Source organism: Scyliorhinus canicula, chromosome 1 (genome assembly GCF_902713615.1).
Source record: "Scyliorhinus canicula chromosome 1, sScyCan1.1, whole genome shotgun sequence".
NCBI lineage: Eukaryota > Metazoa > Chordata > Chondrichthyes > Carcharhiniformes > Scyliorhinidae > Scyliorhinus > Scyliorhinus canicula.
The window spans coordinates 21,897,321-21,924,766 of record NC_052146.1 but is presented as its reverse complement, the minus strand read 5'-3'; the positions used below and the strand labels follow the sequence as shown (position 1 = coordinate 21,924,766).

At 47.8% G+C, this 27,446-nt stretch overlaps 1 protein-coding gene across 3 annotated transcripts in view; it reads right to left on the bottom strand.

The window, feature by feature from the left end:
- Positions 1-634: 634 nt before the first annotated feature.
- The window catches only part of tmem119b (transmembrane protein 119b), a 53,205-nt gene continuing 26,393 nt past the window's right edge, over positions 635-27,446 (bottom strand). Inside the window, exons 1-3 of one of the 3 annotated variants that reach the window (XM_038819782.1) lie at positions 23,886-24,238; positions 8,730-8,877; positions 635-2,574 (exon numbers count right to left, since the gene is read on the bottom strand). In XM_038819782.1, coding sequence (XP_038675710.1) covers positions 1,431-2,546 — 1,116 coding nt within the window. In that variant the 5' untranslated portion in view covers positions 2,547-2,574; positions 8,730-8,877; positions 23,886-24,238 and the 3' untranslated portion in view covers positions 635-1,430. Of the gene's footprint in view, positions 2,575-8,729; positions 8,878-23,885; positions 24,239-27,446 lie in introns of those variants that run through there. The other 2 variants (XM_038819703.1, XM_038819869.1) reach the window with 2 other exon arrangements.

The following is a 27,446-nucleotide window of genomic DNA, read 5'->3' as shown; positions in this document are numbered from 1 at the left end:
CCCCACACAGCCAGCATGGCGTGTGGTGGTTTAGGGGTTAAATCCAGTCTCTCCCCCATCCCGCCCCCCCCCCCCCCCCCCCTCCCCCCTCCCCCCAGGTCATGCCGGCACTGAATTAACTCTATAGCTAGTAACACTCTGCCTGCCCCCCCCCACCGGAACTCTGGACATGCAATGAACCTAACCTTTTGGATCGTAGAAGATTCTAAAGCATTTCTCACAAACTGTGTCTCGTTTCACTAAAACTAAAAGCAAAGGAGAGTTCACCTCTGAAATGGAAGGTTAATTGTGCTCAATAAGCTACCTGATTGGATATGGCTATTGCAGTTTAGTTTGCTAAACTTTCCTTCTGTTAAAACTGCGATTGCATTCAATATTGTTCAGATCCTGCCTGAACAACGTGTGACAAAACCTCTTTCAAAAAAAAAATGTTCATGTTGAAATTCTTTCCTTCAAACCTTAAGTGAATGAGCATTTTGGGTCAAGGTACAGTGAAACATTTGAAACTTGAGCCCTTTTTTTCAAATGATTACTTCTGGTTGTTAGAATTTGAATCACTTGCTGGGAAATGCAAGGGTTAAAACATCTAGCAATTCTTCATACAAAAGAAAGTTTTACTTCGGTAGCATTTGTATGGCTCCTTTGGGTGATCATTTATTTAGTTGGATTTGTGGGTACGCAAATTGCTTCAAGTTGACTTGTTAGCATTTTACAGGGGACGATGATAAACTTTAACGGCTACATCCCAGTGTGCCAGTCGCGGTCAATTAATTGCCCGTGCTTTTGAGGTGTGTAGGCTTCTGCTTCAGCTAGGCCCAAAAGCATGGACATCTTGTCGTTGTCACATGGGAGTTTCAAATATCCAATCCGATGGCCGAAACGTAGTTGCACGAGAAGGGAACGAATTGGCTACATGACCAAGAATTTCAAACTCTATAAAGGCAGCAAGTCAATTGGCTGAGGTTCTGATTTGGAGTCACCTGGTTGGGCGCGACGGTTTAAATTCGTTAAATTATCTGATGACTTCAATCCTTCAGAGTGGTTAAACTGCCCAAAGAGCAACTTCAAGCATTGCTGGACAGTGGAATCTTCTTCAAGTTATCCCATTTATTGGATCATTCCCCCCATTGTCATGGGAATCATTCTCATTGGCTTAGAATAAGGTTTCAATGCTGCATTGAGAGAAATAATATAACTTCATTTTTTTTGGAACTTTTCTTTAAGACTTCAAAAGACTTGCCGTTTTAATTCTGGTTATCACTCTTCTGCATATCTTTTATGATGAAATATTTTGTGAATTTTTTTCAAAAGCATCTGATTGAAAATATGCGGTTTTCTTGTAAGCTGAGCAAACATTCCAGATAGTTACATCTCAATAGTCCTCTGTTTACAGTCCATATTGATCTAATGTTGCTTCATCCTTTGATTGCTTAAAAAGCTGTGCTGTCATTGGGCACACCATTGAGATTCGGGATCAATGGGGTTTTCTCTAGGTCGTTGACATCTGCACTGGGCTCAGCAACATTGGATGCTTCACTGAACCCCTGTTGCGCTAACTTAACTTCCTTTGGCTTCTGGCCCTCTGAACTGACTACATTATTTACGCCTTTTGTTCCAGCTGTATCCGCTACCTGCTCTGAAGCGAGCTTACCGCTTGCAGACTGTTGATTGCAGTTGGTGCTCGAGTCTCCTCCACTTTCCGATTTCTTCTTTGCCCCCTTAGTCTTTCCCGGCTCATCATCATGTTCCTTGTTTCCTCTTTTATCTCCTTCTCCTCCACCCTTTGGCTCTTTCTCCTTGGGCAGTTTATCACTTCCACCCTCCTTGCAGCCCATTTCAGGTGCTTTGTTCCCCTTGTTTTCTGTCGTGTCCGATGTCTGTCCTCCCCTTTCTTTTTCTCCTGCTCCTGGTGGTGTGGTGCTCCCTCCTTCCTTGTCTGGGCTCTGCGCGGGTTCTCCCTGTTCAGCTGCATCAGCCTCACTTTTGGATGGTGACTTCTTTTTCAGGTTGTGGGTCGCTGTGCGTATATCTGCTTGCAGTTGCTCAGAAGAGCTTCCCCCGTCTTCCTTGCTCTCCTCGTTGACCTTCTCAGGAATTTCATTAAAAGTCTTGGCAGATCCTCCTCTGTCTTGCTCATCCACATACTTTTTCTTGGGGTATGAAGATGGGTAGTAGGCTGAAGCATTGTAGTTTTGCTTCACCAGTATCACGGTGCACACTATGACAATCAGTAAGATCAAGAGAACCCCAGCGATGATGATTAAGTTCATGTGCTGCTGAATGAAGTCCATGATAGCAGCGGCGACTGTGACAGGTTTTGAAGTGGTCGGTTCATTTGTGATAATTGAGTTGGTGCTGCTGATAAAGGTTGACGTCTCGGTACTTGTAAATGACACATCAGTAGCACTGGTGTCAGATTCCAGAGAGCCAGATGATTCTGCTGAATTTGGTGATACGGATCCATCTATGGTGGTGCTGAAAGGCATTGCTGCACTCGGATGTACACTAGTGAGAACAAGCACCCATATCGCCAACAAAACAGCCATTGTTATCTCCCGCAATTAGTTCAAAAATCTATTTAAATGAAGAAAAAAACAAAACAACAGATTAGAATAAAAAAATATATATTACTGTTCAAATACTATAGAGTGGAACAATTCCGATTTCTCCGGGATAGGATGCTAAACTACAGGGGCCAGTGAAGTCCCAGATTCAATGCAGAATAAACATTGAATTTAATGACCTCAACAGGAAGGAGCCGGGAGTTGGGAATTCCATAGCTCTGGGAGGGAGAAGGACAAACAAAATCAATGAAAGAATTCCTACTCTTTTTTTAAAATAAATTTAGAGTACCCAATTCTTTTCTTCTAATTAAGGGGCAATTTAGCTTGGCCAATCCACCTACCCTGCACATCTTTGCGTTGTGGGGGCGAAACCCACACAAACACGGGGAGAATGTGCAAACTCCACACAGACAGAGCCGGGATCGATCTTGGGACCTCGGCGCCGTGAGGCAGCAATGCTAACCACTGCGCCACCATGCTGCCAAGAATTCCTACTCTTTTAAAAAAATTATTTTTATTCAAATTTTTGTCAGAAGGCCGCGTTCCTGAAGGTATCCGAAAGCATTTCCAGGTGGCAAACTGAATTTCTCCTCCGGCACTTTCAGGCGGGGAAAAGTCCCGTCTATGAACAGGTCCCCCATCCTTTTAATGCCTGCCCTACGCCAGCTTTCAAACCCTCCGTCTATCTTGCCCGGGACAAATCTGTGATTGTTGCGTATCGGGGTCCAAACTGAGGCTCCCTCCACCCCCCTGTGCCTTCTCCACTGACCCCAGATCTTTAATGCCGCCACCACTACCGGACTAGAGGAGTAGTGGGCCGGCGAGAACGGCAGAGGTGGCGTTTCAAGTGCCCCTAGGCTGGTACCGTTGCATGAGGCCGCCTCTAACCACTCCCACGTCAACCCCTCCCCCAATACCCATTTCCTAATCATGGCTATGTTAGCCGCCCAATAGTAGCTGCAAAAGTTCGGCAGCGCCAGCCCCCCCCCCCCCCCCCACCCCGGACTGAGCTCCAGGTACAGTCTCTTTACTCTTGGGGTCTTATTTGCCCATATAAATCTCGAGATGATCTTGTTCACCCGCTTAAAGAAGGACTTACGGATGAAGATGGGAAGGCACTGAAAGACGAACAGGAATCTGGGGAGGACCGTCATCTTAACGGTCTGCACCCTCCCCGCCAGAGATAGCGGGAGCATGTCCCACCTTTTGAAGTCCCCCTCCATCTGCTCTACCAGCCGAGATAGATTAAGCTTGTGGAAGAATTCCTACTCTTAATTATCAGTGACCCATATTTGAATTGTACATATATGCAGACCAAGCTTGGGTAGACTCGGTGGGTGAGATGTCAAATAGGTGAAAGGGAGTCAAAGCCTGTTTTACATCTCTCCCGATATTTATTTCCTTTCAAGACAATGGGACCTAACAAGAGTCTGATTTGTTTAAGACAGTGGATGGGGAGGTTGTTTTATGAATGTGTTGAATCGGTTTATCAATGTCGTCAACAGTGATTTCCGGTCTGTGTATCAATATTCTAGTAAACGTAGTTGTCCTGGGTTGGGAATGAAGTGTAAAGAATACCAGCAGAGAGGCATTGCCTGGGCGAAACTGGAGTAAAGATCCACGCAGCTATTAAAGTGGACAACAAAAGTATCTGAGCTCTCACCTTTGTGTGTCGCACCAGTGTGTGGAACCTCAAGGACAAGATTAAAACACTGCTCTTATTAAGTTGTATATCTCTCTGCTGATGCTGCTAGTTCTTGGCGAGATGGTTTAGATTTATTCATTGATGAGGAAATAGTGCTGGGAATAATTCCTTCTCAAAGCACTAGACACACACAATTTGACAGATTAGTGAAGGTGAAATAGCCAGGTCTTGGGTATTGGAGTGTGGGTACTCTACTAGTACATAAAACATAGAACAGTACAGCGCAGTACAGGCCCTTCGGCCCTCGATGTTGCGCCGTCCTGTGAAACCACTCTAAAGCCCATCTACACTATTCCCTTATCATCCCTATGTCTATCCAATGACCATTTGAATGCGTTTAGTGTTGGCGAGTCCACTACTGTTGCAGGCAGGGCATTCCACACCTTTACTACTCTCTGAGTAAAGAACCTACCTCTGACATCTGTCCTATATCTATCTCCCCTCAATTTAAAGCTATGTCCCCTCGGGCTGGACATCACCATCCGAGGAAAAAGGCTCTCACTGTCCACCCTATCTAATCCTCTGATCATCTTGTATGCCTCAATGAAGTCACCTCTTAACCTTCTTCTCTCTAACGAAAACAACCTTTCCTCATAAGATCTTCCCTCCATACCAGGCAACATCCTGGTAAATCTCCTCTGCACCCTTTCCAAATCTTCCACATCCTTCCTATAATGCGGCGACCAGAACTGCACGCAATACTCCAAATGCGGCCGCACCAGAGTTTTGTACAGCTGCAACATGACCTCATGGCTCCGAAACTCAATCCCTCTTCCAATAAAAGCTAACACATCGGACGCCTTCTTAACAACCCGATCAACCTGGGTGGCAACTTTCAGGGATCTATGTACATAGACACCGAGATCTCTCTGCTCATCTACACTACCAAGAATCTTACCATTAGCCCAGTACTCTGTCTTCCTGTTACTTCTTCCAAAATGAATCACCTCACACTTTTCTGAATTAAACTCCATTTGCCACCTGTAAGCCCAGCTCTGCAGCTTATCTATGTCCCTCTGTAACTTGCAACATCCTTCCGCACTGTCCACAACTCCACCGACTTTAGTGTCATCTGCAAATTTACTCACCCATCCTTCTACGCCCTCCTCCAGGTTGTTATAAAAATGACAAACAGCATTGGACCCAAAACAGATCCTTGTAGCACACCACTAGTAACTGAACTCCAGGCTGAACATTTCCCATCAACCACCACCCTCTGTCTTCTTACAGCGAGCCAATTTCTGATCCAAACTGCTAAATCACCCTGAATCCCATGCCTCCGTATTTTCTGCAATAGCCTACCGTGGGGAACCTTATCAAATGCTTTACTGAAATCCATACACACCACATCAACTGCTTTACCCTCGTCCACCTGTTTGGTCACCTTCTTAAAGAACTCAATAAGGTTTGTGAGGCACGACCTACCCTTCACAAAACCGTGTTGACTATCCCTAATCAAATTATTCCTTTCTAGATGATTATAAATCCTATCTCTTGTAAACCTTTCCAAGACTTTGCCCACAACAGAAGTAAGGCTCACTGGTCTATAGTTATCGGGGTTGTCTCTACTCCCCTTCTTGAACAAGGGGACAGCATTTGCTATCCTCCAGTCTTCTGGCACTATTCCTGTAGACAATGACAACATGGGGCAGCATGGTAGCATGGTGGTTAGCATAAATGCTTCACAGCTCCAGGGTCCCAGGTTCGATTCCGGCTTGGGTCACTGTCTGTGCGGAGTCTGCACGTCCTCCCCGTGTGTGCGTGGGTTTCCTCCGGGTGCTCCGGTTTCCTCCCACAGTCCAAAGATGTGCGGGTTACGTGGATTGGCCTTGCTAAATTGCCCGTCGTGTCCTGTAAGGTTAAGGGGGGGTTGTTGGGTTATGGGTATAGGGTGGATACGTGGGTTTGAGTAGGGTGATCATTGCTCGGCACAACATCGAGGGCCGAAGGGCCTGTTCTGTGCTGTACTGTTCTATGTTCTATAAAGATCAAAGCCAAAGGCTCAGCAATCTCCTCCCTAGCTTCCCAGAGAATCCTAGGATAAATCCCATCCGGCCCAGGGGACTTATCTATTTTCACACTTTCCAGAATTGCTAACACCTCCTCCTTATGAACCTCAAGCCCTTCTAGTCTAGTAGCCTGTATCTCAGCATTTTCGTCGAAAACATTGTCTTTTTCCTGCGTGAATTCTGACGAAAAATATTCATTTAGCACCTCTCCTAAATCCTCGGACTCCACGCACAACTTCCCACTACTGTCCTTGACTGGCCCTACTCTTAGCCTAGTCATTCTTTTATTCCTGACATACCTATAGAAAGCTTTAGGGTTATCCTTGGTCCTACCTGCCAAAGACTTCTCATGTCCCCTCCTGGCTCTTCTTAGCTCTCTCTCTAGGTCCTTCCTAGCTAACTTGTAACTCTCGAGCGCCCTAACTGAACCTTCACATTTCATCTTTACATAAGCCGCCTCCTTCCTCTTGACAAGCGATTCAACTGCTTTAGTAAACCACAGTTCCCTCACTTGACCACTTCCTCCCTGCTTGACAGGTACATACTTATCAAGGACACGCAGTAGCTGTTCCTTCAACAAGCTCCACATTTCCATTGTGTCCATCCCCTGCAGTTTTCCTCTCCAGCCGATGCATCCCAAGTCTTGCCTCATCACATCATAATTGCCTTTCCCCCAGCTATAACCCTTACCCTGCGGTGTATACCTATCCCTTTCCATCGCTAAAGTAAACATATCTGAATTGTGGTCACTATCACCAAAGTGCTTATCTACCTCCAATCTAGCACCAATCCTGGTTCATTACCCAGTACCAAATACAATGTGGCCTCACCTCTTGTTGGCCTATCTACATACTGTGTCAGGAAACCCTCCTGCACACATTGGACAAAAATGGACCTATCTAAAGTACTGGAACTATAGCATTTCCAGTCAATATTTGGAAAGTTAAAGTCCCCCTTAACAACTACCCTATTACTTTCGCTCCTATCCAGAATCATTTTTGCAACCCTTCCCTCTACATCTCTGGAACTTTTTGGAGGCCTATAGAAAACTCCCAACAGGGTGATCTCTCCTTTCCTGTTTCTAACCTCAGCCCATACTACCTCAGTAGACGAGTCCTCATCAAATGTCCTTTCTGCCACCGTAATACTGTCCTTGACTAACAATGCCACCCCTCCCATCACTTACCACCTTCCCTGAGCTTACTGAAATATCTAAAACCCGGAACCTGCAACAACCATTCTTGTCCCTGCTCTATCCATGTCTCCAAAATGGCCACACCATCGAAGTCCCAGGTACTAACCCATGCCGCAAGCTCACCCACCTTATTCCGGATGCTCCTGGCATTGAAGTAGACACACTTTAAACCACCTTCCTGCCTGCCTGTACACTCCTGAAACCTTGAAACCTTACTCATGACCTCACTACTCTCAACCTCCTGTATACTGGAGCTACAATTCAGGTTCCCAACTCCCTGCTGAATTAGTTTAAAGCCTCCCGAAGAGCATTAGCAAATTTCCCCCCCCCCCCCAGGATATTGGTACCCCTCTGGTCCAGGTCTAGACCATCCCATTTGTAGAGGTCCCACCTACCCCAGAATGAGCCCCAATTGTCCAGGCATCTGAAACCCTCCCTCCTGCACCATCCCTGCAGCCACGTGTTCAACTGCTCTCTCTCCCTAATCCTCATCTTGCTAGCACGTGGCATGGGTAACAGCCCAGAGATAATAACTCTGTTTGTTCTAGCTCTAAGTTTCCACCCTAGCTCCCTGAATTCCTGCCTTACATCCCTATCCCTTTTCCTACCTATGTTGTTGGTGCCTATGTGGACCACGACTTGGGCCTGCTCCCCCTCCCCCTTAAGGATCCCAAAAACACGGTCCGAGACATCACGGACCCTGGCACCTGGGAGGCAACACACCAACCGCGAGTCTCTCTCGTTCCCACAGAATCTCCTATCTATCCCCCTAACTATGGAGTCACCAATAACGAATGCTCTACTCCTCTCCCCTCTTCCCTTCTGAGCAACAGGGACAGACTCTGTGCTAGAGACCTGTACCCCATGGCTTACCCCTGGTAAGTCGTTCCCCCACCCCACCAGTATCCAAAGCGGTATACTTGTTACTAAGGGGAACGACCACAGGGGATCACTGTACTGACTGCTTCCTCCCAGCCCCTCTCACCGCCACCCATCTATCTTCATTCTTCGGAGTAACTACATCCCTGAAGCTTCTATCTATGACCACCTCTGCCTCCCGAATGATCCGAAGTTCATGCAGCTCCAGTTCCCTAATACGGTTTCTGAGGAGCTGGAGATTGGTGCATTTCCCACAGATGAAATCAGCAGGGACACTGACGGCGTCCCTCACCTCAAACATTCTGCAGGAGGAGCATTGCACTGCCTTCCCTGCCATCCCCTCTAGATAAAACAAGAAAAAGAAAGGAACAGCTTACCTGATATTCCCTCAACCCCTTAGGTTAGAGGAGGTGGAAGGGTGGGGGACACTACAAGTGTAGTGTCCCGGGTTTAGCAACCGCCCAACCTATATCCAGATACTACACACCTTCCCACAAATCCCCACGGCCGACTTCCGGTTTCCTGCTGCTCTGAAACAAACTGTACATATTAGAGCCGCCTAGGAGCGATCTCAAGAACCTGCGTTGAGGTGATGTAATCTGATTAAATTGACAATGTTATCCAGGCCTGTCAATTAAATTGCTGCCACATTTTTCTGTTTGTATTCTGCAATCCAGTGATGCACAAAAGTTATGGGTGGTCTTGGGCCTGACCCAGGCTGAGAGACTAGGCCACAAACTTACCTGCGCTACTGGGCAACATTTTCCTAGTTTGTTAGACCGGTGGTAGAAGATGATCAGCAATAATTGAAAACAAATTGCTGCCAATTAACACAGAACTGCAGAAGATTATCCCCCCCCCCCCCCCCCCCCCCCCCCCCGCCATGGTGAGGGTGTTTAAGAGAATGCAGGATGGAATGGAAACTGTGGGCACGCAAGCAAAAAGTGAAAGGGTTCAGTGAGACCATGGCCTGCATGAGAGAGTGCACGGTTGGATGTACAGAGCTGGGACCGCAATGAGCACCCTGTCACGCACGAACACGCATGGGCAGCTTCTGCAGGTCATGAAGAGTGAAAAGAGGAACCGAACATGTTTAAATTTAAAGGCAAGGTATTTATCAGTCGAGTAATTGAGTCGCTGGTACAAGGTCACTGACAGAGATTGAACCATGAGGTTCATCGTTACATATGTGACATAATTTGGGGCAGCACGGTAGCATGGTGGTTAGCATAAATGCTTCACAGCTCCAGGGTCCCAGGTTCGATTCCCGGCTGGGTCACTGTCTATGCGGAGTCTGCACGTCCTCCCCGTGTCTGCGTGGGTTTCCTCTGGGTGCTCCGGTTTCCTCCCACAGTCCAAAGATGTGCGGGTTAGGTGGATTGGCCATGGTAAATTGCCCGTAGTGTCCTAAAAAGTAAGGTTAAGGGGGGGGTTGTTGAGTTACGGTATAGGGTGGATACGTGGGTTTGAGTAGGGTGATCATTGCTCGGCACAACATTGAGGGCCGAAGGGCCTGTTCTGTGCTGTACTGTTCTATGTTCTAAGTACAGTATCGGCTAAAGTCAGCCACAAGTTACAGTGTGAGATGGTGATAAATGAGTCACGTTGCTCAGTATCATTGTCGGAGCCATTTCTGTGATTTCCAAACCCCGCTATGATTTGCTTGGTGAAGGAGACAAAGCAGCTGGCATTGCCCGGGTTACTGAATATCATAAAGCTGCATGTCCCCCAGTTGCTGCTCTTGTTCATACTCCCCCAGTTAGAATTTTACCATGTTTCATATAAAGCTCTCCCCAGTTGAGGCATAACACAGGTTGGATGCAAAGTTTCTTCTGCATTGCCCTGTGCCTCACCCGCCGGCTGGAGAGATACCCACATTGTCTCTTTGCGTGAATCTGGTGCCACTCAGGTACTTAACAGGCTGGTGGTGAGCCTACCCCTGGGAGCACGGACCCTGGGGCGGATGCCTGACACACCAAGGAATGCTGGCCAATCAGTTTTCTGTACTCAGCAACTCCACTGGGTGGGGTGTGGCGGTGAGGGTGGGGCAGCTGTTACTGGTACTACACCTACACGATCACTGAACTAGGTGGAACCCAGGGATATATTAATGATGGCGGGGGGGGGGGGATCGCGAGATGGAGTATGGATGGAAGGCAAGGGAGATGGATCAGCAAGAAGGGAAGAGGGCTGGTTTTCACTGGCCGCCCCACACCTTCCTGATGCCAAACTGGCACTGAGTGACTTTCAATGACGAACACCACACCTTCCTCCCCCACCACTCAGCATGATGATCCCTCGCCTGCCTGCCAGTATATTAATCCCAGCAGCAGCAGGGTGGGATTATTAGTGGACATTAATTGCCCACCCAAGGACCCCATTTAGTTGTGGGGCCGGAAGCCTCTGTAGCCTTTCCGCCGTGGATTTAATTGGGGTGGAGTTTATGAAGGTGACGGGGTCCCCCGTCATCTCCCTTTGCCCAATTAAATGCCCCCCCCCGTCACCAAACTGGCCACAGAATCAGGGCACAAGATCCCACTTTGTGTGTGTGACCATGCAAAAAATTAAGAATACTGCACATTCAAATGATCTGGCCATGCACAAAGAAGGCATTGGAAGGGGACATTGAGATGGATATTTAGCCTGTTTGACACAGGCATCCTGATTCAGACACTCCCTACTTATCATAGATAAAACCTGGAAAATTGCCCTCCCTGGCCAACCATTTGTAATAATTTGTCAGTGTGAATGAATCCATTGATTGTTTCATAGACCACAATCAAATTGGTTCTCATACAATATAAACAATTTTTCAAGCCATCCTTGGTAGCTAAGGTGCTTTAAACTAGGGATCAATCCCAATAGCTCTCCACTGAGCCTTTTCCAAAGTTACAATGTCACCTACTAAACGAGGAGAATAGAGCTGATGTTGTGCTGATCATTGCTCAGCACAACATCGAGGGCCGAAGGGCCTGTTCTGTGCTGTACTGTTCTATGACACTGTTCTCAGTGAGGCCTCAGCAAAGGTCTGGTGCAAACGGAAAATGGTATGTTTTGTTTGTTCAGAGGATGGTCCTCAGAATGCAGCCAAGTTCGCTATTTACTTTAGTGTCGGCTTCACAGAATTAGTCAGAAACCTTCAGACAGTTATCAACTACGACACCAAGATCCTTTGTCGCTGACTTCAGTTCTGTTTCCCATAAAGTGTCTGTGAACTTCTCATTGATTCTGCCTATGTGCACAACATTGCATTTGGTGAAGTTCAACGCCGTTTCGTAAATGTAGACCCAATATTTAAAAATATTCACACCCTTCAGGTTGTGTGGGAAAGCTAAGGGTCTTCATGTTTAAACCTGAGAGAATTCCATCCAATCTGATGTTCTGACACTTTTATAAATAATTGTGTAATAAGAGTGATCCCCAATGCACAGCAGGTCCCACTAAGCAGGAGGTCCAATCCTTGTTCTGTGCCCAATGAGCTAATCTCCTCCAGTTACACTCAAGCTCTTCACACCTTGGTTACTGAGAGAATAGGTTGTCCAGAATTAACACCTTGGATCACCCACAGTGTGTGGATGTGGGGTGAGGACAGGATCAGACTTGGTGATGACACCCCCCACCATGGCTCAAGAACTGCCAAAACCCATTTACTTCTTCCATGAAGCAGAGCCACTCGACCGAGCAGTTCTGGGATGCTCTGGAGCCCAGACTAAGGCTCTGCAGTCAGCAAGGGATTGGAAAGGGAAGAATAGGGTGTGATCTTTCCAAAAGGGAACACAGTCCCCGAGAGAGCGCGTTACCCGCTTTGAATAATTGGCCTGAAGGGGAGTGCACGGCCGAGGCCGCATATAGCCGTGTTTACTCTGCTCGCCGAAACTCCCCATTGTGGTGAAAGAGCGGGACACCATTTTTAAATGGCGACCAGATCTCCGAGGCCCCGAAAAGAATCCCCCCCTCCCCCCCCCTCCCCCCAAGCCGGAATGCAACATCGGAGGGTGCCACGGCCCCAGTGCCATAAACCCCCCCCCCCCGCCCAACACCCACATTGGGCAACCCCAGCCCAATTGCGAGTGCAATTAATGCCACCTAGGCACTTTGGCAGTGCCAGGCTGGCACCCAGGTGGCACCGCCAGGGTACCCAGGTGGCACCAGCAGTGCCAGGGCACCACCCTGCCCAAAGAGAATGCAACTGGAAGCCTTTATCCCCTCGGTTGGCGACCCCCACCAATGCCTTTCCGTCTGGTCCCAGTTGGTGGTGACCAGTACCAAACAGCGCTTGTCCGACGTCCCGAAGGTGAAGAGATTGAATCCCAAAGCCTCAGGTACCTCTGGAATCTGCGCATTGGAGTAAGGCTTACTGCCTCGCTCTAATATGCCCTTTGCTGAAAAGCAATCCTGCCCATTATGGGCCTGATTCCCCCTCGCAATGTCTTGCGTTGAATCTCACGAGCCGGGTAGATCCCAGGAGTGGGGTCTCCCGGCTTTCAGTGGCCACGCTGCGCTGCGGCGAGGTGCTTTTCTGGCCCAGCGTGGCCGGAGGATCACGTCCGTTGTGGTACAAATGTTCAAAACCAAAAACTAGCGAGTGGTTACAATTGAATTATCCAGGTTTAAATGCTAGCATGATCTCTGGATCTGTTTTATGGCCACACATTCAGCACCCAAGCCCTTTAAGTGTCTCAGATCCTTGCAACTTCCCCCCACTTACCCTTTACCTATGGCCATAGAAGTTGCTACATTTGGATTCTCTGCTCTTGTCAGCTCAGCTTTTCACCCTAAATGATGTGATGCACGTCAGTCATGACTCTGAGGCACAGTAAATCTGTATGTCACAATTCCAGCATTTTCCTGCAGGGCTAGCTCCGCTGATTTATGGAACTGTGGGAGGCCACTTCATTTCCGGTGTCGCTCTAGGCACACCTCAATGATTGCTTTGCCCTCTTGTACCTACTCAGGGTATTTGTGAGGTTCCCAGACGATGCCATCCCTGCCCTCCTTCCCTGACAGAGAAGTCATGCCCCACCTTCAGTCACCTGTATAAGGGGAACAACACTGAAATTAATGGACGGTCGGTTGGCTCAGTTGGCTGGACGGCTAGCTTGTGATATGGAGTGACGCCAGCAGCGTGGGTTCAATGCCCACACTGGCTGAAGTTATCTACGAAGGCCCCATCTGCTCAACCTGAGGTGGGGTGATCCTCGGGTGAATCAGTCAGCCCTCAAAGGGTAGAGCAGCCCCTGGGACCGTGGTGACATTTACATTTACTGAAATGAATTTCAGATGTATTTCCCTTTTTACTCTCCTGTTGGTGCCCACGCCCACTCTTCTGGTGCTGATGGGCATCATCATGCTTGGTGCATTGGCCTCCAGTGCTGATCTGTTCAAGCAGCAACCCCCAGTGATTGGAATTCTTGCCTCCAGCCCATGTCCTCTGGCCTGGCTGGCTTGGTAATGGGTGTCTTAAGCCCTTACACTGCCTATTAGATTTCCCCAGCCTGAGGTGTGCCTGGGTCCCTCCAAAGTTTCAGTGGGAGTCCAGTGGAGCAACCATAGTTCCTGAATGTCATCAAACTGCTTGACCCTTGTACGGACATAGTTAAATCTCTGATGGTCCCACACATCCTTGCCAGCAGAGGTTACTGTCTAGCAATCAGTGCTGATTTTCACCAAAGGTGCTAAGGAAATGTCTAACACTGCAGGAGCCACACCAACTTATCAGCAAAGGTAGCGCTAGCAACGGACTGGCCTTCCTGACTTTTATATCTTGGTACCACACTGACTTTTTATTCATTACTAGAGTCATTGTGGACAAGATCTGGATTTATTCCTTATTTCTTGAGATTCCTTAAGGCAGTGGTGAGCTAGGCTATAACGCAGGGAAGTTGGGAGTCAACCACTTTGCTGTCGGCCTGAAGTCACATGTAGGCCAGACCATATTAAGTTGGCAGATTTCCTTCCCTCAAGGATATTAGTGAACCAGATGGGTTTTTACAACAGTTTTGGTAGTTTCACTGATGTTAGACTTTTATTCCAGATTTTGATGAACTGAATTTAAGTTCACAGCTATAGTGGTGGGATTTGAATTATTATCACTGGGTGTCCTTGTCTCTGATTACTAGTCCAGTAACATAACCACTAGGCCATCATAACCAGAATTATTACTTTCCTGATCGGGTTCCTGGTTCTGATTGCTGTTGAGCGTCCGCTACTTGAATAAGTTGACGAAGATGGGGCTCAGAGTTGCCTCCAAGTTGGATGACCTGCCAACACGCACTATCCTGCTTCAAATAAGTTCGTAAGATATGAAATGAAAAATGAAAATCGCTTATTGTCACAAGTAGACTTCAAATGAAGTTACTGTGAAAAGTCCCTAGTCGCCACATTCCGACGCCTGTTCGGGGAGGCTGGTACGGGAATTGAACCGTGCTGCTGGCCTGCCTTGGTCTGCTTTCAAAGCCAGCAATTTAGCCCTGTGCTAAACCAGCCCCTTGAAGCAGAATTAAGCCATTTGGCCGTCCGAGTCTGCTCCGCCATTCTATCATGGCTGATATGTTCCTTATTGCTACCTACAGTGTTACAGACCAAGAGCTGGATTGTGAAATCAGTCAGAGCATCTCCCTAGAATCCATGACCCAGGCGCGGGAGTCGGCAATTTAGCCTCCCGGAGCCTAACACCCTCAATGTGATCATGGCTGATCCCATCTTGGCCTCAACTCCATTGTCCTGCCCATTCTCCGTAACCCTTTAACCCATTACTAATTAAAAATCTGTCTAACTCCTCCTTAAATTTACTCACTGTCCCTGCATCCACCGCACTTTGGATGGAGTGAGATGTCTCGCATTCTTGGGCAGTCCTGCTGAGGAAACCACAGCAAACATGGTGTTACTTCAGACATGAAGGTATTTGTTTTAAGCTTGATCTGTTTTTTAGGCTCGTTGTGGGTTTTTTTCTTGACTTAACACGTGAAAATTAAAAGCACTAAAATAATGATCAGCCAATGATCATTAAAATCACACAGATTCACAACCCTTGGGGAGAAGTAGTTTTTCCTCAAATCTGTTTTAAATTCGCCACCTCTTATTCTAAGATTATGACCTCTCGTTTTAGAATGCCCCACAAGAGGAAGCATCAGCTCCACGTCTACTTTATCCACACGGTTTAGCATCTTCTATACCTCAATTAGACTCCTCTCCTTCTTCTAAACTCTGGAGAGTATGGGCCTAAACTGTTCAATCTCTCCTCAAACGACAAACCCCTCAGGCGAGATTCTCCCATCGGGAGACTAAGTCCCGACGCCGGAGTGAAAACCGGAGTGTTTCACTCCGGCGTCGGAGGCCGCTCCTCGTCCCCTATTCTCCCACCCCCGGGGGGCTAGGAGCGGCGTCGCATAAATGACATCACCTGCGCATGCACAGGTTGGCCAGCGCCAACCCGCCCATGCGCGGTTGCCGTCCTCTCCACGGGCGCCCCGCAAGAAATCTTGGATTGATCTTGCGGGGCAGCGGAGGAAAGGAGTGCCTCCTTCAGAGAGGCTGGCCTGCCGATCGGTGGGCACCGATCGCGGGCCAGACCCCTTTTGAGCGCCCCCCCCCTCGGTGCTGGATCCCCCCTCCCCCCACAGGCCGCCCCCCCCAATGTTCCCGCGCTGTACCCGCCGGCACCGACCAGGTGTGGACGGCGCTGGCGGGACCCTGTCGTGTTGGGTAGGCCGCTCGGCCCATCCGGGCCAGAGAATCGCCGCTCGCCCATTACAAACAGCGAGTGGCAATTCTCCGAGCAGCCTGCTGTAAATCTCGCTGCGTCCGTTTGGGGGGGTGGGAGAATCGCGTGCGGGTGCCGGGGCGGCGTGGCGGGACTCGCCCGGCGCCCCTGCGATTCTCCCACCCGGCGTGGAGGAGGGGGGGGGGGAGAATTGTGCCCCTCATCTCTGGAATCAATCTAGTGAACCTCCTCTGAACTGCCTCCAATGCCACTACATATTTCCTCAAATAAGGGGCCAAAACTGTGCACAATACATGATGAATGGATGCTTGAGTTAAAGATAGAAGGGCATCTGCTGAATATGGAACCAAGTCCGGCATGTCAGCATCCTCAGGGAGAAACATGGAAACCAATTGGAGGAAGTCAGCCCCCAGGAGGAGCTCTGTGTTATGTTAGACTTTGGATGGAGTGAGATGTCTCGCATTCTTGGGCAGTCCCGCTGAGGAAACCACAGCAAACATGGTGTTACTTCAGACATGAAGGTATTTGTTTTAAGCTTAATCTGTTTTTTAACCTCGTTGTGGGTTTTTCTTTGGCTTAACACGTCAAAATTAAAAGCACAAAATTAATGATCAGTCAATGAGCAGTAATGTAATTTAGTAAAATGCACATTCTAGATTGTCAATGATCCTTGAAGCACTGGGAATTTTAAAAAATCCACTTTGTAGAAAGGAAGAAATAGCAGGTCAGAGGCCTGATGAGTTTAACAGAAACTGTCATCATGTTGCTGTAAATCTGGAGAGTTAGTGCAGGCTCCAAGCATTACAGGAGGCCAGCTCAGCAACCCAGTGAGAATCTGTGGTTCTGAGGCTGCTCAGGAATGCCTTTATTTTAGCTTTTGAGTCCCTGTTGGTTTTTATTCATTTATTGGCAGAATGGGAGGGAGAGCGAAAAATGAGACACAGGGAGCTGCAAGGAGGGATGAAGTTATGGGTAAGAACGCAACAGTTACGAACAGGGAGTTAAGAGGGTTGGAAGGACAAAATGAGAGAGGGAGGAAAGGAAGGAGAAGTGAATGAGCGAGCATGGGAGAAAAGGGCAAGATCCAGGAGGAGCAACAGAAAGAGAAAAGAGCCATAAAAAGAACTGAGAGGAAACGGCGCGAGTGTGAGAGAGTAAGAGGAAGTGAGAGAAAGAATAGGAGCGAGAAAGTGAATGAAAGGAGCCAGTGAATGCGAGAGGAAATCGGAAAGAAGGAAGTGAGGAGAGTAGTAATTACAAATGAAAGAGAGAGCAAAAGAACAAGCGTGGGCGGAGGATGAGTATTAATAAGAGGAAACATATTAATGATGGATGGGGAGGGAGGGAGACCAAAGTTAGCAAGTGATGATCAATGAAGAGCCTATATCACTGAGAGGATGTGGAAGCAATGATAGAACAAATGAAAGAGAGTGAGGGAACATTTATGAGAGAAGGAATAGAAGGATGAAGGAGGAAGAAATATTAATAACATTTGAAGGTGATTGGAGGAAGGTATAGGGGAGATGTCAGAGGTAGGTTCTTTACACAGAGAGTGGTGGGTGTGTGGAATGCACTGCCAGCAGAGGTGGTGGAGTCAGAGTCATTAGGGATATTTAAGCGACTCTTGGACAGGCACATGGATAGCAGTAAATTGAAGGGGTGTAGTTTAGGTTGACGTTAGATTAGGATAAATGGTCGGCACAACATCGTGGGCCGAAGGGCCTGTAATGTGCTGTATTGTTCTATGTTCTAAAAAGAAGCAGTGACAAAAGATTAGGGAAAAGGATAGAGGGGGATTACGAACATACAAGCAAGGGGCAGGAGTCGACCATTCAGCCCCTTGAGCCTGATTTGCCATTTAGTAAGATCACATCTATCTGATAGCAACCTCAAATCTGCATCCTGCCTACTCCCCACCCGCCACCTGCCCATAACCTATTGCCCCCTTGTTTACCAAGAATCTATCTAACCATGCCTTAAAGTTCCAAAGACACATGACCCACTGAGTGAAAACATTTCACCTCAACTCTGTTTTGATTGGGTGACCTCTTATTTTCAAGTAGTGACCCCAGTTCCAAATTTTCCCGCAAGAGGAAATGACCTCCCCACATCCACCCTGCCAGGACCCCTCAGGATCGGACATGTTTCAATCTAGCCATCTCCTTCTCTTCTAAACTCCAGCAGATACAAACCCAGCCTGTCTAACCTTTCCTCATACCAAAACGCAACTGTCGAGAACATTTGTTTGACGTGTGGACTGACGAAGGAACCTAAATAAACAGGAGAGCCAAGAAATGGGAGATCAGTGACTGGGAATAGGAGAGAAATCGTATTAAATTGGCTCTGCGGGGAATTGGACTGCAGTGGGACACTACTATTTCACAGGCTGCAGAGAGGGTTTTGCTAAGTAACCCACATGAGCGTAACACCGCTCTTTCTTTTCTACCTCCACAGGATATACCAAGAATAAAAGCAGCAGAGTTCAACACCCTGTCTATCGTTTTCCTCTCGTCACTAAACGAGAGTCTGAAATCAGCTTCAGGGAAATAAGATGTGAGATTTATTTTAAGCAACGTAACTTGCAATTTTCACTTGTTTCCCTATGAAGATCGACTCGATTGAAAGTGCAATTTGTTGAGCAGGTCGACAGCCCAGTAGTGAACAGCAGGGTCACCCTCCTCACCTCCGCTTCCTACTGAACCATTTCACCAACTGATGACCGTGATGCACCGTTAGTTGGCCACGGGCTTAGTTATCTGGCTCTTCATCTACGGTGTGGTCAGAAGGTTTTAGCAAATACTTTAATTATCCCAAGAGGTTTTGCAAAGGCTGAAGTATACATTAAAATATTAGCAGCATTTGTAATTGCCTTTGTCAAAATTTGATTATCGGGTACGTTCGATAGGCAAGACCCATTAAATGTATCCATCAGCCCATCATAGGAGTTACATTTGGAATAGGAGGACTTAGAGTTAAGGCATGAGGATTAGAATCAAGTGCTTTTATAACCGTAGCGCTAAGGTTCATAGAATCTTACTACACAGAAAGACGCCACTCGGTCCATTGTGTACCTGCTGGCTCCTTCTAAGAACTATTCAATTAGTTCCACATCCTTGCTTCCTCCCCCAACCATACAAATGCTTCCCTCACAAACAATACTTTAAGTGAAGCAGTTGAGGCTCCTTCATTAAATGTTAAAGATAAAGATAGATAGATTTTTGAAGAATAAAGGGATTAAGGGTTATGGTGTTTGGGCGGGAAAGTGGAGCTGAGTCCACAAAAGATCAGCCATGATCTCATTGAATGGCGGAGCAGGCTCGAGGGGCCGGATGGCCTACTCCTGCTCCTAGTTCTTATGCTCTTTAAGCTATTCCTCAGTATTGCCTGGAGATTGGTCAAGTGAGATTGACAGTGCATTAGCAGATGGGGTCTGATCAGAAAACCGATCCCAATGGAATGAGAGGGAAGAATCTCAACATTGAGCAAGGAAAGTGTTTTTAATCTTTTACGAGCAGCGCTGCGAGGGATCGGGTTACAGGTTTACAGGGTTCACAGCCGAGAGTCTCCACACAGCTTGCCGATATTGTTCTGGGATTGGGGGTAGAGGGGAAATTAGAATAACCTTCTTGGGCATCTCTCACAAGCATGTCCTTGTCAGACAGCTGCACCACACCCAGAATTGTTTGGTTGCCTCGTCAGCTGAGGAACCATGAATGGTGTAGTGAACCAAGAATAGGAAGAGAGAAAATCAAAATCTCGCATTAAATAGACATAGACAGTGCTAGCACATGCCTGCATTATCTGGAATGTTGTGCCCTTAACTTTGCATGAGGTGGCCATTATCACTTCACAGTATGCACACTTGATACATCTGCAAGGTTATAATTATTCAGAGGTGGGAGGCACGGTGGTGCAGTGTTTAGCACTGCTGCCTCACGGCGCTGAGGGCCCGGGCTGGATCCCGGCTCTGGGTCACTGTCCGTGTGGAGTTTTCACATTCTCCCTGCGTCTGCGAGGGTTTCACCCCCACAACCCAAACGATGTGCAGGTTAGGTGGATTGGCCACGCTAAATTGACCCGTAATTGGAAAAAAATAATTAGGTACTCTAAATTTTTTTTAAAAAAATTATCCAGAGGCAACATAGGGACACGGAATTTAGATTTACAGTTTGGGAAGAGAATCAAATGTTTTCCTATTTTGAGCAAATGGCCTGGTGGATTATTCCCTGATAAAAGTGTGTACTGCTGGAAAGTGTAGAGCTGTGAACATTGCGTGGCGCACCAGATTCAGCTTGGTATTGTTTCCCATGGTCACCAAACCTACTAATTTTCATGGCCTTTGCTCACTGGAATAGCTGCTTGGGAAAATATCCTGGCAGAAGAACCAGAGAAGAGCCGGGGAGAATTGTTTTTCTTGGCGCCAGTTGTTATGGTTTGGAGGGCATTGCCTGAACGAGTGGTGGAAGCAGATTCAACAATAACTTTAAAAGGGAAAACAGTCTCACGCCGATGGGGAAAGAATAGGGGATGTGGGACTAGTTGGAAAGGTCTTTCAAAGAGCCAACACAGGCTCAAGAGGCCGAATGGCCTTCTTCAGTGCTGTGTGATTCTGTGACGGATTGGCGCCTGTGAAAACCCAGCAAATAAGCCAGAACTGCAGAAGATTGGAGGTAATTGGCAAAACATAGTCCAGAGGAATTCGCCTGGGATCGAGGATAACCATAGAATTCCTACCGTGCTGAAGAAAGCCATTCGGCCCATCAAGTAAGCACTGACTGAATGGGCACCCGACCTAGGCCCACTCCCCGCCCTATCCCCGTAACCCCACCTAATCTGCACATCCCTGGACACTAAGGGCAATTTAGCATGGCCAACCCACCTAACCTGCCCATCTTTGGACTGTGGGAGGAAACCCACACAGACACTGGGGAGAACATGCAAACTCCACACAGTCACACGAGGCAGAAATTGAAGCCAGTCGCTGGCGCTGTGAGGCAGCAGTGCTAACCATTGTGCCACCGTGAGGCAATATCCCGTTAACTGGCAAGTCGAGGTTTTATAATCGATTATCTGGTTATGCATTGCAAGGAACAGATGTGTGAAAGGCACAGAGTTGGAGTCAGGGGCTGCTATTCATAGCCTGGGTTGAGGCGAACTACATAATTTTGAGCATGAGGGAAAGATGTCTCGGTGTTGAGAGAAGGGGAGGGTTATAGAAATCAGAGGGAACAGAGAGTATCCACAGGCTAGCTTCAGCAACCTGACAGAGCAACATAAGCAGTGGATTGCTGTACACGTGCTGTCAGTACTTTCTGGTGCAGGCACCATTCAATGGGGGAAGTGTGGAGAGGATGTTTCTTCTTGTGGGGAAGAACGAGGGGTCACTGTTTAAAATGAAGGAGTTGCTCATTTAAGACAGAAATGAGGAGAAATTATTTCTCTCAAAGGGACATGAGATTTTGTCACACTCTCCCTCAAAAGGCAGTGGAAACAGGGTATTTCAATATTTCTAAAGGCAGAGCTAGATAGATTCCTGATTAACAAGATGGGGGGGGGGGGGGTGCTGACAGTTCTTTTCGGGTGGGGGGGGGGGTTAAGGTTAAAACTGAACAGCCATGATCTACTTGAAGCAGGCTCGAGGGGCCGAGTGGCCTACTCCTGCTCCTAATTTGTATGGGATTCTGCAGACTGAGAATCAACAACCTACTCATGGCAATATCAGAAAGGTGCAGTACTTTGCATCAATTAAATGGGCTGGTGGCAGGCAGCAGAAGGTCTGGCACAATCAAATTAAGTGGTTAAAATGCAATATTATTCTTCAGGCTCCCACTCACTAATTTTGCAGTCTTGTCCATGCACATTGGCAGGAAGTGGCAAATGGAGGTCAGGATCTTCTCCAGAGGAAGGAATAAAACCCAGCGAGGGAGTCACCACCTCCTCCCGGTAATTAACTCCAGGCCTCCCTCAACCAGGAGGGTGGATGGAAAACCAAGAAAACAAACTCTTTGAAAACTGGGACACCAAAAAAAAAGTTTGCGTCCTCCAACTAAACAACAATCGGAAAGTATTCTCAATTTTTAAAATATGTATTTTCTCAGGGATGTGGGTATCGTTGGCAAGGCCGGCATTTAGTGCCCACCCCTATTTTCCCTTGAATTGAGTGGCTTGTTAGGCCATTCCAGAGGGCAATAGCAACCCGCATTGCTGGGAATTTGGAGTCACATCTAGGCCTGGCCATGTTAGGGCAGCAGATTCCCTTCCCAAAAGAAGTTTAGTTAATCCAGATGGGATTTTACAACAATCAATAGTTTGATGGTCACCGTTCCCGAGACTAGGTTTCAATTCCAAATTTGATTAGTTGAATTTTAATTCCGCCCGCTGCTATGGTGGGGTTTGAACCCACATCCACTGAGCATTAGCCTGCGCCGCTGGTTTGCTAGTCGCATTACCGCTATGACACCGTCTCCCTTGAAATTTGGCCAAGAGATGATTTAACCCTGAAACTTAGAACACATTCCCCTCATCCCACCAATCAGCCCTTGAATGGTTAAACAAAACACCGAGTCACTGGTCCTCAAGAGAGACCTTGGTTCAAGGCAGATTTCTCAGCACTGTCCACTGAGTCTCCTTTCACATGAATCTGCGTCAAACAGTTGTTTCTGTAAGATAGTCTGTGAAGGTCCTGACTGTTATGACTTTGAGTCAAGTTGTTGGCCATGAGTTTAGATACAGTGCCATGGAGCAGCTACGATGTAATATTTTTCTGCTGCACCCCTCTCACCAGTTCCAAAGTATTATCCGTGCAACTGGCAGGTGGGGTCAAGTGGATTGTCAGCGAGTTCTGGACAATTTATGATGCTCCCTATGATTGAACGGCCTGCCAATATCCACCGTATTGGTTCCATTGTGCTAGGATAGCTGTAATGGTCAGGTTTATCCCTGCAGATAGAGACAGTAAGAGACCAGAATACACAAAAAAGAGGAGAAACAGTGTCGGGAAAGAGAAGCGAGAAATTCAAGAAGTAGTGGATAGAAGTGAGAGAGAGAGAGAGATAGAGAGAGAGAGAAAGAGAGAGAAGCAGACAATAAGTGGCAAATCCGACTGAGGTTGCCAGAAGCAAAATATGAGATCAATGCAACAGAGCAAAAAGAGTGAGAGAGGAGAAAAAAAAGAGGAGCATAGAAATATGTGGACAAAGAGAAAACACATTGAAGAGAAAGTGAGTGTAATGAAAATGAAAGAAAATTCTGCGGTGACTGGATAAGGGGAGGCAAGGAAGAGTTGCATTTACGGTGCCAAGTAGAGGAGGCACATACCTAAAAAGAAATTACGTTACATTTTTTATATGCTGAATACACTTTCAGCGATTTCAATATTCATTTCAGATTTCTACCATTCACAGTCTTTTCTTTCACCTACTCAGGGGATCCCCCTTAACAATTATTATTCTGCAGCACGTTTTAAGTTGAAAGCTAAGAACAGTAAGGGATAATTCAGTGAAGAACAATGGGTCAAGATTGGGGGGGGGGGGGGGGGGGGGGGTGGAAGATGGGATGACGAGGCGAGAGAGAGGTCAGGAAAAGGAGAGAAGGCAAACTCTGCAGAGATATTAGGAATTTTTCCTCTTGAAGTGGAAGCTCACAATTGAAACTAAGACAATCTTCCCAGTAATCTGCATCACATGGCTTGGAAGATACTTGTTGCAGCTGTATCTTTTCGGACAGCAGACATAAGAGTGTGGGGGGAAAAAATTCCTTTCGGCCGTAGCTCATAGCAATTCAGACAAAAAAAAAATTAACTTCGACTTACCCTGTTGACCTTTTGTTAGAAATAAAATAAACGTCCTCGCGGTGAGGGACCTAGGTGCGGGAGAAATCTTGGAAATGAAGGACAAAGTTGGAAGGAGTTTTTAAAGTTCTTGTCACTCTTTGCCGTTCTACACTCTCGCAAAGGCTTCCTCTCACCAATTATCTTGCGATTAATTCCCTCAAGCCATCGGTTAGGAATTAGGCTTGTGGGGTCTCTCTTCTCTCTCTCTCTCTCTCTCTCTCCTCCTCACCAGATTGTTTTCATTAGCTTGGAGTTTAATGTGGGGAGAGCGCTGCAGGGTTGCAGTACTCTTCAGCAGCAGACTTCCTGTCAGACGCTTGTGTGCTGTGCAGATCACTTACTTTATGCAGCTGATCAAGCTGCTGGGAGGGAGTGAGAGAGAGGTGGGGGGGGGGCTCTGTGTGTGTGTGTGTGTGTGCGTGTTTCAATTGACCAGAAGATTTTAGTGAATCATTGGTTACGAAGAAAAGAAACAAAGTGGATTAACAGAAACAACGTCTGTTGTCAATGTTTTATTTAACATGCCCTCCACAAAACAGAAATTGTTGCTCAATGTTCTACAAACAAAATGGGGGGGGGGGGGGGGTGGTGGGGAGACTTGGCATTTTGGGCAGTGGAATGTGTTGTATGTATCGAATGGGGAGTTATTTGTGGAGCTTAACCCTTGTGAGGATGAAATAGCCCCCCACCACCCCGCGCACCCTCCCCAGTTTTTCCTCTTCACTTAAAGGAACTGATTACTCTGAGTGCTGTGACTTTGTTGGCCGCTCTTTCACCTCTGAGTTTGGAGATGATTGGTTCCCGTTTCCATTCCAGAGGCTGAAGTCTATAATGTCGGCTGGCAGTTCAGTGCAGTACTGAAGGAACACTGCACTGTTGGAGGTGCCATCTTTCGGATGTAACAGTACAAACCCGAGGCCCCACCTCAAGGGGCATCAGAGATCCCTTGGCACTCTTTCAAAGTGGCAGAGTCGGGCCAGATTCTCCGATTCTGAGGCTAAGTGTGGAGGATCCGTGGCGTTTTACTTGGAGAAAACTGGCGGCACCCCCTCACCGATGCTGCAACCAGTGAGGGGCCAGCAGCCGCGCCACGGAAAACTCTCAACCTCCACAAAATAATCGGCCAGAGAATGGCCGGGTCTGGGGCTGTGCATGCACATGCGCACAACGGCGACCTGCACTGGTCGTGCCGTAAAACATGGTGCTGGCCATGCGCGGACCCCACCTGCCAGATAGTGCCCCCCTGGACACCCCCTCGCCACCTGCTGACCACCCCCCACCAGTCCCCCCAGCCCTCGCCAAAGCCCCCCCCCCTCCCGGCCAGCAGCACGGCTCCCGCCCGACTGTGGCGGTGCTGGACACAGTCCGCAGCCGCTGCGCCGGGTTCCCGCGCGGCTGGGACCAGAAGTGAACCGAACCGTTGTGAATTTGGCCTATCGGGGGCGGAGCATCAGGGTAGGGCCTTCAGGTGACACACTGAGGCCGTCCCAACGACGTGCGGCGCACACCACGATAACGCTGTTTCGGAGGGGGCGGGGCATATGAAACCTGTGTCAAAACAGGCCCCGCCCCTGATTTTGGCGTCAGAAGGGATTCTCCACCCGATCGTCCATGACAAAATCGCCGTCGGGGAACGGAGAATCCTGCCCGGCATCCGTGGTGACCTGTCCAATATTTATCCCACTATGAACACCACATTGCTGTTTTGGTAGCTTGCCATCTGCAAATTGGCTGCCATGTTTCCCACATTGCAATGACTATATTCCAAAAGTACTTCAATGATTGCAAAGTGCTTTGGGATGATGTGAAGTCATGAAAGGTGCTGTACAGGTAAGTTCTCTTTTTCTGCTCAATAGATGCCTGCTGGTATCTCCTCAAGTGGGTGTTCCTCATGTGAACCTAGATAAAGAGGATTAATGAAGAGTTTGATGGAGACTGCATCGCAGCCAAGCCAGATCCTGTTTCCCCAAAATGTCCATTGATGGTCATTGGAGAGTTGTTAAGAAATACTATAACTCATTTTTCCACTCTCCAACCTAAGGGTACAGAAGACAATTGTGGACAACTTCTTAACGCCGCACTGGCTGAGTTCAGTTGAATCAGTACATACCAGGAATCAAAGCTGGAATCTCACAGTATTATTTCAGAATCCATTTGTCCCATCGGGTCTGTGTCAGCTCTCTGTAGAGCAGCTTTGTGTGACCCATTCCCCGGCTCTGTCCCCATGGCGTGAGGGGTGTCCTGCTCTTTATGGCTCACTGGGTGGTGCGGTGCCCTCTCAGCCTTTACTAAATGGATCGACTCCAAAGATTTGTTTGACAACCATTAAATGCAAGAAATGATAGGCTCGATCTACCAGCTGCACTACGCCCCCAGCAACGTGGCCAGTAGATGCCGGAAGATTCCTCTTACAGGGTCTACTCGGCTTGCCATGCCTCACGGGTTCTAACGTGATCTCGCCAGACGTTGCGAGACAACTACTCTAATCTAACCAGGCATTGGCATCAAACCACTTTGGCACTGGCCAGATGACCAGATAGTACTGCCAGCTGGAAGGGGCAATTCCAACGTGCCACACTGGCATTTTTCCCACGATGGGGATTGGGTCCAGGGTGCCCTGTGCAGGTGGGCGTAAGGAACCTCTTTTAGGTGAAGGGGAGGGGCTTCGGTAAGGTTTGGGGGTTGCGTCTGAGGGTCGAGAGATCGGCCCGCCATTATTAAATGGAGTTCCTCAGTGCAGAACACGGGACTAAGTGTGGCCTCATCGGGGCGTTCCCCGCTGAGGCCCCAAATCTACCTGAATGGGAACAGAGTGCGGTTTATCGGAGTTGATTGGAAAACGGGCCTAGCAGGGAAGACAGTGGAACAGCAATGGCAGGGGGTTTTGGGGGTTATTAGGGAGGCACAACAGAAATTCATCCCAAGGAGGAGGAAACATGCCAAGGGGAGGACAAGGCATCCATGGCTGATGAGGGATCTCAACGACAGCATAAAGGCTAAGGAAAAAGCATACAAAGTGGCGAGGATTAGTGGGAAGCCAGAGGATTGGGAAGCCTTTAATAGCGAGCAGAGGACAACTAAAAAAGCAATAAGGGGGGAGAAGATGAAGTATGAGTGCAAGCTAACTAGTAATATAAAGGAAGATATGAAGAGATTTTTTTTCAGTATATAAAAGGTAAGAGAGAGGCAAAAATAGACATTGGACCGCTAGAAAATGAGGCTGGAGAAGTAATAATAGGAAACAAAGAAATGGCAGAGGAACTGAATAGTTACTTTGCATCAGTCTTCATGGTGGAAGACACCAGTGGGATGTCAGAGCTCCAGGAGAACCAGAGGGCAAAGGTGAGTGCAGTGGCCATCATTAAGGAGAAGGTTCTGGGGAAACTGAAAGGTCTGAAGGTGGATAAGTCACCTGGACTGGATGGACTACACCCCAGGGTTCTAAAGAGACAGCTCAGGAGATTATGGAAGCATTAGTGATGATATTTCAGGAATCACTGGAGGCAGGAAGGGTCCCAGAGGACTGGAAGGTGGCCAATG